Genomic DNA, 11391 nt, shown 5'->3' with positions numbered 1-11391 from the left:
ATTTTTTTAATCAGTTCAATATTTTTTTGTATGTACAGTGCTGCACGGTTTGATTGAGATATTTTGATTTTGGGAAAAAACTTAAGTATAAAGATCTTATCCGAAAGATTAGCTTTGTGTCATAAGGACACAAATTATAATGAGCCTCCTCAGCGACATGTTGAACCAAGCTCAACCTGATCGCTACTCCCAACATCATGGTCCCATTTATGTTCTATAACTAGCAACATGGGAACCTGAACTATGTCAGGGATCCCAGTTAAGGCTAAAACCAGAGGCTCAAAGCAAGTTTACAATACAAAGTTAAGGTATAATCAAGAATTATCAATAAAGGCATTAACATCAATGTCCACTTTTAAACTATGCGGAAAGTAAGACTTAATCCTATGGATCCAAGACATTTCTAACACCAGAGAACTACCCCTCCAATGGGGACTATATTTATCTGTTCCCAAAAAGATGGTTTTGGAGGGGGTCTCTATTATGAGCAACCAAATAGTGTTTGGATACAGAGTGATTTAAAAACCCTTTTTTGATATTGGTAATATGTTCATTAAGTCAAACTTGTAGGGGGCTTTTGGTCCTGCCCACATATTGAACCTCACATGGGCATTGGAGCAAGTAAAATAACCCATACTGCCGGACATGTGATAAGGGGCTTAATTTCAAACTCCACTGAAGTACTAGTAGAGACAAATCGTTTAGTTCTTCTATGCACACAACCACCCAGAGAACACACTCGACACCTCCTACACTGATAGAAACCTGTGAGGTTCTGCAACAAAAAAAAACGTTTTAATTGTTGTAGGGGGATTAAAAATGTTGGGAGCTACTCTATCCCTGAGAGAGGGGTCACCCTTATACACTGCTTGAGGTTTGGTGGGCAGAACAGTGTTTAACACCCGAATGTTATCCAAAATGTGCCAATGTTTGGAAATCAGCTATTTGATGTCTTTGTGTTGCACAGAAAAGTTGGTAATAAACTGAACTATTGGAGAAGAAACTCTCTTCTTCAGTAAGGACTTCTCTTTTAAAAGATTCTCCCTATGCATTTGTGCAACTTGATCAAGAGTGATCCGATGGCATAGCCCTTTTCAATGAATCTCTCAGTTAAACTATCAACCTGCACCAAAAAATCCTCCGGCTCAGTACAGTTACGCCCAAGTCGCATATATTAGGAACTGATCTAAGCCATCAATTATAATGACAACTATCATCAGGGATGTACGAGTTTCTATCTGTTATCTTAAAATATGTGGAGGTAACAAAACTGTTTCTCTTAACAGGAATTTTAATATCCAAAAAATTGATCTCAGACCAGCTGGCCTCATAGTTCAAAAATATCCCTCTAGTGTTGATATTCAGGGATTGCATAAATCTGATCTAAATCTGGATCGTTGCCATCCCACAGGAGGAGGATGTCATCTATATACCTTGCCCTCAAGACTAATAGGGGTCTCTGTTGGTCATAGATGACATCCTCCTCCCGACAGGCCATTAAAAGGTTTGCAAGGCTAGGGGCATACTTAGCCCCATTGCTACCTCCCTTATCCTGGCAAAAAAAAAAACAGTTGAACCAGAAATAATTATGAAGAATTACGTGAAGCTGCAAAATCAAATAGTTCCATAATAAAGGAAACCTGTTCCCGACATGTAAATAAGTTATTGTCCCTTCTTTTGGGGGGTATCCGGACAATAACTTAATTGCATGTCGGGAATCCTTATTATGGGAAGGCATCATTTGAACCAACAGCTGTAGATAAAAATCAATGTACCTGCCCACCCGGGACATAACAGGGTCAATACCACTGACTATTGGATGGCCCGGGAGCAGGTGGAATTCTTTTGCATTTTTGGCAGATAATAAATAATTGTGGTACGTGGTGCTTTAGGGACCAGAAAAGTTTTTCTTTCTTATTTAAAGTGCCTCATGTAAAACCTCTATTAATAATTCTTTCAAGCTCTCTCTTAGCCCTTGTACACACGGTCGGAGATTCCGACGGAATGTGTCATATCGGACCGTTTTGTCGGATAATCCGACTGTGTGTGGTATGCATCGGACTGTTTCCGTCGGAATATCCGACGGACCCAATTTTCCAACTTGTTGGAAATATTTTCCGACAAACTGGTCCGATAAGACATACTCCGATCATGTGTAGAGAATTTTGATCGGACACAGTGCCACGCATGCTCAGATCAAATTCCTACACCAAAGCTATTGGCTACTAGCCTGAACGTAGTCCCATCGTAACGAAATTACGTCATCACGTTCTGAATGATCGGATTTTTCGACATCTTTGTCCGACCGTGTGTATGCAACAGTTTCTAACAAGATCCGATGGACAAAATCCGACGGACAAAATCCGATGGATTTGGTTGTCGAAATCTCCGACCGTGTGTACAGGGGCTTAGAGTTAGCCTTGGGATCAGATGCCAATGGGGTATAAGTATCACGATCCCCCACAATCCTATGTATTTCAGTCATATAGTCTTTCCTATCCAACACTACAATTTCCCCTCCTTTGTACGCTGATCTAACCAAATCCTTGTTATTACACAGGGAATCAAGGCAAGCTTCCAAATCCTTATTTATGCTAACATTCCTAATTTGTATAACATGCGCTACCCCCAATTGGTACAAATGAAAAATAAAATATAAATAAATAAGAAGTGATATATATATATGATGGTGCTGCAATCTACCAAAAAAACTGAATATTCAGTTTGGAAATGTATATAGATATGAAAATAGATGCGCAACCAAAAAATAAAATTTTTACCAGTGTGTACATACGCAGACAAAAATATGTGCAACACCTGTGCTAAATGTAAATCCTGTGCTAAAGGCAACATGCGGATTGAAACAATTATGTTCAGAAGACAACACACACAAAAATAGTTGAATTAATTATAAAAATAAATATAAAAGTAACCGCTGTTCATTTACATTCAGCACAGGTGTTGCACATATTTTTGTCAATGTTTGTACACACTGGTACATTTTTTATTTTTTGGTTGCGCCTCTATTTTCATATCTATAAACATTCCTAATTTGCACCTGATCCAAATCCCTAAGTACCACATCCCAAAACGCCTTAACCGAGGGGTCCAAAGCCCCTGGGGGATTAAAAAGTGAGGCATTAGAAAGACTAGAGTGAAGAAATTCAGTGGACACCAATCTGTTTTCTTTAATCGGATTGGTGATCAGGTAATGTTTAATATTAAGCTTACGTACAAATTTTTTTGCACATCCATTTAAGGATGACATTTATTCAACTTTATAGGAGGTGCAAATTTAAAGCGGAGTTCCACCCAAAAATGGAACTTCCACTTTAAGGGAGGTGACCCCCTGACATGCCACATTTGGCATGTAATTTTTTTTGGGGGGGGAGCCGGTACCCTCTTTTTAGAGGGTCCCAGCTCCCATCTCCTCCAGGTGCACTGCAGCACCTGAAAGGAGATCACCCCTCCCTCTCAGCAATCATCTGGGACACATCACAGGTCCCAGATGATTGATGCACAGATGCACAGCCAGGTGCCCACAGTTACAATGCCGGCACCGCAGAAAGGAGGGGGAGACGAGCAGGGCTTCGTTTCCCTGCATCACTAGATCCTGGGACAGGTAAGTGTCCGATTATTAAAAGTCACCAGTTGCAGTATTTGTAGTTTCTGACTTTTAAGGTTTTTTTTTAAGCAGAACTCCGCTTTAAGTCCCTTATCTAACACAAATTTCTCCGGGTCTGTCAACTCAGTAGTGCTAAGATTGAAAATTCCTGCATTAAATGTCTTTTTTGATTGCACCCGCCTCCCCCCTGTAGTACCTCTCTTTTTTCAACCGGCCTCTTGATACCTTGGTTGGGTCTGGAAAAACCCCAATTCTGGCACCCTTGATTGCCCTGGCCAGATCTCCTATGGCCTGTTACATTCTCATTATAAGGTTCATGAGATGCATTAGGAGGACAATTACCCATCCCATGAATGGATGCAAAATTCCTGTCTAGTCAGCCTAGAACTCTCTCTAACCCGCAAGGGAAAAAACTGTTATGCGTGTTAATTCATGTATTGCATTTTTTGCATTGTATTCATAATCATTGTCTCCTCCAAATTGATATGGTGGATCAGGATGATTCGATCCCTGACCATATGGTACCATAAACATATCCTTGAATTTTGGATTGACCAAAGTTACAGTAGGCAGGTGTGCCCTGTCCCCGACCATTCGCACAATGACCCTGGACATGTCCCAGAGGGACTTGTCCCTGATTGAATCCTGGGGGGGAGGGCCTGAACACGATATTGATAATGTCCCTGAGGATGGGGTAGAGTGGTCTGTCCTTGATTGTAAAAAGGCCCTCCCTTTCCCAAACCATTTGCCCTGCAAGGGGATTGGTAGGATACCTGCCTCCCCCTTCTTTGGGGTTCTTCCTAGGGGGGACCTATAGGGATCTTTTTGGATTAAGTGTGTCCCTGATGGCACTGATAAGCTTCATTGACAAGCATTAATAGGCGGCATTGATGAGCACTGATAAGTGACACTGATAGGCAGCACTGATGGGTGACATTGATGAGCACTGTTAGGTGGCACTGATAGACGGAATTGATGAGCACTGATAGGTGGAAATGATGAGCACCGATGGGCATTGATAGGCAACATTAATGAGCACTGATATGCAACACAGATGGACATTGATGAGCACAGATAAGCGGCATTGATGAACAACGACAAGTAGTACTAATGGGCAGCATTGATGAGCACTGATAGGTGGTTTCTTGCACTGTGGCCCTGAAGTATCTAGTTATGTCTCTGTATGTGTATGAACCGTAAGGGCTCATTTACACTTGTGAACTGAAGGCAGTAAAAATGATGGTTGAGCTGAGGTTTTTTTTTGCCCCTGACTGCTCCCCTTAACTCAACAGTGGCCGGGGGGGGGGGGGGGGGTTGGGTTGTACACATACTGCAATCATGATGCTTTGCTTCTCAGCTGTAGCAAATGTTATACCTGCTGTCGCAATCAGCAGGCATTACTACAGCTGAACGTGACCTATTCAAGTGAATAAGGCCCTGCCACAACTGCCCTGTAACCCAGTTGCAGTATGGTGGTACAGGCTTTACAAGGCTAAAGCAGGTGGTGGGGAGGCAATACATTGCCTCCCAGCTGGCTGGCAAATGCCATTTGAAAAGTGATCCGCCACAGATCCCTTTTCAGAGGGGCTGCAAGATCTGCTGCTTGTGTAAATGCAAACATTTTTTATTTTATTTTTTGTTTCGGATAGAGTGGAGAGGGATTAAAACACATGTCAGGTTCTATTGCTGCTTGTGCCCCTGTTAGGAAAAAAGAGCCAGTGAATCTTCCTATTTGCTGTTCTCATTGGAAGTGAAAGTAAATAAAAATCACAAAATTTAAGTTTGACACCAGAACTTTAATAAAGGAGCAATTGTCCAATGAGGCCTAGTTTAGGTGTTCCTGGAAACACCCTGAGATGCCCTCACTTTGGAGGGATTTCTTTCCACTTCCTGTTTTGTCTATGGGACAGGAAGTGAAGGGAAATCTCCCTAATGGGCCACAGATGACAATAAAACCTGACAGGCAGTATAACCCTTCTCTACTATATCCAAAAGTAATAAAAAAAAGTTTTGCCATTAGTTCTACTTTAAAATGGTTCTAAAGCCTCGATTTTTTTTCCTTCAAAATAAAAAATGTCATACTTTTTTCTTAATCAGATCATTTTTATTGAAAATAAAGGTAACAGTTTCATTTTACAACAAACATATCACATAACTGTGAGAACAGAGATTTATCCATTCTTGTAGCCAGCAGGCTACATAGTGTATGCATTCACACTGTATAAAAGGCAACAGTTCATGTAAAATAAAGAGACATTGTCTAAAAAAATATACCAGGGGTCCGCTGTCATTGAATTACTGTGTTGTGTGTGCCCTCATTATATCCTATCCCCCAACTCCGCTCCCAGCAAACATGTCATACTTGCCTGGTCTGTGTAATGGTTTTGCACAGAGCAGCCCGGATCCTCCTCTTCTTGGGTCCCCCTTGCCATATGCCCCCCCACAGCAAGCTGCTTGCTCTGTGGGCACTCATGCGTACACGCCCCCATGTGGGACACACAGAGCGTTGCTCAGTCCCGCCCGCTCCTCACTGGCTGTGATTGACAGCCAATGGCTCACGTTGCTGTGTCTGAGCCAATTAGGAGGGAGAGTCCCTGGAGAGCATTTGCTCTCATGCACATCGCTGGATCGGAATCAATCTAAGGTAAGTATTAAGGGAGCTGCACACTGAAGGTTTTTTTTACCTTCATGCAGAGAATCCATAAATATACCTCCCAACATTTTGAGATGGGAACGAGGGACAACTACTGGCAAATGTATGTAGGCATAGGACACGCCCCCTGTCACACCCCCTTAAAGGAGAATTAACCTCAAAAAGTTAATTAAATCCACAAGGGTTTTTTTTACCACCACTATTCCTTTATATTGGATTTTAAAATTGACAAATGCAGCAATTTAGAGCTTGGATGAAAGGTTTATCACTGGGAAACACACTTTTCGAAATATAAAAAGTGCATTTTATATACAACTATATGGATCAGACCAAAATGAGGGACAAGGAGGGACATTGTTCCAAATCAGGGACAGTCCCTCTAAATCAGGGACAGGCTATGCGTAAAGGTAAAAACAACTTTCAGCTTTTACAAGCACTCTTCAGTAGTGATCAGTAGTGTCACTTTGCATCCCTCATACAAGCTTCGCACAGCGCCCTCTGGAGGAATATTCTCTTCTTTGCACATTCACAACGAAGCCATGTGTGTTGCAGTTCTATCACGCCTCTCGTGCGCCCTCTAGTGTCCTCCCGGCTGTAACGTTGGCACACCATGTGCTCCCAGTACACAATAATGTAAATTTCTTATATGATAACACACATGGAATGAGAGAAGGACGATAATCACCGGCAGCCTATGCACGACTCCTCCATTACAAGCCCTCACCGGGGTGAGCTGAGGAGGCGCGGCATTGTGACGTCCTCATAACGTAGTCCGGACCGACAAGTGTGGCGCTGGCGGGAAATAAAGATGGAGGTGGAAATGGAGGATGTCCCGAGCGGGGAGCAGGGGAATAAAGAGCAGCAGGCTTCGGGGAGTAAGGGGCCTGCCGGGACCTATGAGCTGCCATGGTGAGTATATGTATAGGAAGGGCAGGCCGCCTTTAGCAAAACTTTGTTTACACACACTAATAACACATGCACGTAATAAACGTTGTGGCATTGAAGCCTGCAGAGCTTAGGTGCAGTGCTCTGCCTTCTGTATTGTTTACATGCCAGGTCTATGGAGGTACCCACCTTGTGTGGGATACAGTGTGCGGATTATGATCATACACCCCGCACATCCCAATAAATGGGGGAGGTGGCTGTCTGATCTGGGGGTACAGTAAAATCGGGGGGCATAGTGTGTCGATCACTGACAGACTGTTACATAGAGTAATAGAGATGCAGGGAGCTGCTACAGCTGTGACATGGATGTGACATCTGACAGATGGTACAAGAGTGATCAGAAAATGGTCTGTTATTAGATCAGGATAATTAAAGCTAGCCCACTGTGGCCTAGTCAGAGCCCCTCCTTACATCAGGACCCCCATCAAAGCTCCTCCCCCTACAGCAGAGTGCCCCCATAAATTGCCTCCATCAAGGTTTCCCTTTATATCAACTGTCCCTATTGGAGTGCATCCTTACATTGTGTTCTCATCAGTGTCCCACCGTAGGTCGGGCATTACCATCACAGTGCGCCCCCCCCCCTCGCTGTAGGTCTGGCGTTCCCATCGCAGTGCCCCCCCCCTCGCCGTAGGTCTGGCGTTCCCATCGCAGTGCCCCCCCCCTCGCCGTAGGTCTGGCGTTCCCATCGCAGTGCCCCCCCCCTCGCCGTAGGTCTGGCGTTCCCATCGCAGTGCCCCCCCCCTCGCCATAGGTCTGACGTTCCCATCGCAGTGCCCCCCCCCCTCGCCATAGGTCTGGCGTTCCCATCGCAGTGCCCCCCCCCCTCGCCATAGGTCTGGCGTTCCCATCGCAGTGCCCCCCCCTCGCCATAGGTCTGGCGTTCCCATCGCAGTGCCCCCCCCCCCTCGCCATAGGTCTGGCGTTCCCATCGCAGTGCCCCCCCCCCTCGCCATAGGTCTGGCGTTCCCATCGCAGTGCCCCCCCCCCCTCACCATAGGTCTGGCGTTCCCATCGCAGTGCCCCCCCCCTCGCCATAGGTCTGGCGTTCCCATCGCAGTGCCCCCCCTCGCCATAGGTCTGGCGTTCCCATCGCAGTGCCCCCTCTCGCCATAGGTCTGGCGTTCCCATCGCAGTGCCCCCCCTCGCCATAGGTCTGGCGTTCCCATCGCAGTGCCCCCCCTCGCCATAGGTCTGGCGTTCCCATCGCAGTGCCCCCCCTCGCCATAGGTCTGGCGTTCCCATCACAGTGCCCCCCCTCGCCGTAGGTCAGGCGTTTGTGTCGCAGTGCCCCCCCTCGCCGTAGGTCAGGCGTTTGCATCGCAGTGCCCCCCCCTCGCCGTAGGTCAGGCGTTTGCATCGCAGTGCCCCCCCCCCTCGCCGTAGGTCAGGCGTTTGCATCGCAGTGCCCCCCCCCCTCGCCGTAGGTCAGGCGTTTGCATCGCAGTGCCCCCCCCCTCGCCGTAGGTCAGGCGTTTGCATCGCAGTGCCCCCCCTCGCCGTAGGTCAGGCGTTCCCATCACAGTGCCCCCCCCCCTCGCCGTAGGTCAGGCGTTCCCATCACAGTGCCCCCCCTCGCCGTAGGTCAGGCGTTTGCATCGCAGTGCCCCCCCCCCTCGCCGTAGGTCAGGCGTTTGCATCGCAGTGCCCCCCCCCCTCGCCGTAGGTCAGGCGTTTGCATCGCAGTGCCCCCCCCCTCGCCGTAGGTCAGGCGTTTGCATCGCAGTGCCCCCCCCCTCGCCGTAGGTCAGGCGTTTGCATCGCAGTGCCCCCCCCCCCCTCGCCGTAGGTCAGGCGTTTGCATCACAGTGCCCCCCCCCCCCCCCCTCGCCGTAGGTCAGGCGTTTGCATCACAGTGCCCCCCCTCGCCGTAGGTCAGGCGTTTGCATCACAGTGCCCCCCCCCTCGCCATAGGTCAGGCGTTCCCATCACAGTGCCCCCCAGGTCGGGCGTCCTCGCCACGGTGTCCCACCATAGGTCGGGCGTCCTCGCCACGGTGTCCCACCATAGGTCGGGCGTCCTCGCCACGGTGTCCCACCATAGGTCGGGCGTCCTCGCCACGGTGTCCCACCATAGGTCGGGCGTCCTCGCCACGGTGTCCCACCATAGGTCGGGCGTCCTCGCCACGGTGTCCCACCATAGGTCGGGCGTCCTCGCCACGGTGTCCCACCATAGGTCGGGCGTCCTCGCCACGGTGTCCCACCATAGGTCGGGCGTCCTCGCCACGGTGTCCCACAATAGGTCGGGCGTCCTCGCCACGGTGCCCCCCCTCGCCGTAGGTCGGGCATCCTCGCCACGGTGCCCCCCCCCCTGCCGTAGGTCGGGCGTTCTCGTCACGGTGTCCCACCATAGGTCGGGGCATTCTCGTCACGGTGCCCCCCTCTCACCGTAGGTCGGTCGTTCTAGTCACGGTGCCCCCACCGATTGGTGGGCGTTCTCGTCATGGTGAAGCCGCTACCCCTCCCCCCCCCCCCCCACACCTTTGGTTGGGTGTTCTTGTTGTGGTGCCTCCCCACCATATGTAAGGAAAAAACCCATACCACATGATTCAGGTATGTAGTGGGTGGGGGAATGTCACCATTTTTATGTTTCATCACCAGTGCTGTCACTTAGAAGAATGAGGGCTGGGTATCCTCATTGTCTCCCATACCCAGAAATATTGGGGTTTCCTCTTCGCTCCTGGTGACTGGGGAATGAAAATAAAGGCGAGTATAAGCCCTTTCACACTGGGGCGGTGGGTGCATCATGAATTCTGCGGCGCTATTTGGCCACTAGCGGGGCACTTTTACCCCCCCCCGGCTGAGAGAGGGTTAAAACCACCGCAAAGTGCTGCTGCAGCAGCGCTATGCCGGTGTTATAGCTGCATTGCCCCATTCAATGGGCAGGAGTGGTGTATACACAGCTCCAAAGATGCTGATTGCAGGAGTTTAACATCCTGCAAGTGCACCGCTCCAGTATGAAAGCCCTCAGGCTTTCACATTGGCGAGGTAGGAGAGGCTCTTTACAGGTGCTATGCAGGCGTTACTTTGTAGCGCCTGTAAAGCGCCTCAGTGTGAAAGGGGTCTAAGTGTCCATCAAAGCCAGGCAATGGGTGTAGGGCTGCAACTAACGATTATTTTCATAATCGATTAGATGGCCGATTGTTTCGATTAATCGGTTAATAACCTTAAAAAAAAATAGTGGGTCAAATGGACTTTCATTTTCAACCACAGTGACGGGAAAATTTGGAAATAATAGAAAACTTCTTGGTCAAAGTAATCTGCAGACAGTGTATGTGGTTTTTGTCCAGAAATGAAAATTTCAAACAACATTCTTTCATTCAGCGAATGTACAAAGATTTTTCATCTGAATATTCTCATCTGAAAATTGATCCATGTGGCCAGCATAAGGCTTGGTACACACCTATGCAGTTTTTGCTTTTGATTTGTTTCTGCAGTATTTTTTGCAGTGCGTTTTTGATTTTTGTGCACATGATTTTACTGCAATTTGCGTTTTTTTTTTTTTTTTTTGGGCAGATTAAAAAACACAAATTGCTTCAAAAAACTCATTACATGCTTTTCTGCAGCTTCTCCATTGAAGTACATTGAACCAAAAAAAGCACCGTTTTGCATTAAAAGTCCCTGACCCTTTCCAAATATGCAGCAGCTGAAAAAAGCACATATATGAACGTGTCCCATAGGAAACCATGTAAATGAACTGTAGTGCATTTCTGCAAAAAGCACCAATAAACATATAGTTCAGGGCCCTCTGATTCCTCTTGTAACAAATTGTAATGTAACTGTACTGTCTGCCCTCATGTTGTAAAGCACTGCGCAAACTGTTGGCGCTATATAAAACCTGTATAATATAATAATATAGATATGAACCAGGTCTAAGACGTTTAGTAACCTAATGGGGTTAAAAAAACGAAAATTAGCCCTTTATAGTACAAAAAAGCAGATAATCACTACTGGAAGGAGTTCATTTTTTTACTGTAGAACAGTGAAAGTAATATTTACAGTAGTGATTATATTTTTGTACTATAAAGGGCTCATTTTTGTTTTTTTAACCCCATTATGTTATTGCCCCCCCCCCACCAATTCACCATACATCATGATCACATCAGCCAATAGCCCTGCATTGTATGTGAGGGACCACCCACAACCTGGAGCTTGCAAAAAAAAAAGTCTAC

The 11391-nt window shown here is 47.1% G+C and overlaps 1 protein-coding gene across 1 annotated transcript in view; it reads left to right on the top strand.

The window, feature by feature from the left end:
• The first annotated feature begins 6879 nt into the window (after nucleotides 1–6879).
• The window catches only part of RFC2 (replication factor C subunit 2), a 47693-nt gene continuing 43181 nt past the window's right edge, over nucleotides 6880–11391 (top strand). The window contains exon 1 of the mRNA XM_077482363.1: nucleotides 6880–7187. Within this exon, the coding sequence (XP_077338489.1) occupies nucleotides 7087–7187 (101 nt within the window). The 5' untranslated portion in view covers nucleotides 6880–7086. The remainder of the gene's footprint in view (nucleotides 7188–11391) is intronic.

The sequence above is a fragment of the Lithobates pipiens genome, unplaced genomic scaffold (assembly GCF_037356315.1).
Source record: "Lithobates pipiens isolate NorthernLeopardFrog02 unplaced genomic scaffold, aLitPip1_a1.2 Scaffold_16, whole genome shotgun sequence".
Lineage (NCBI taxonomy): Eukaryota > Metazoa > Chordata > Amphibia > Anura > Ranidae > Lithobates > Lithobates pipiens.
This window is presented reverse-complemented; position numbering and strand designations above follow the sequence as displayed.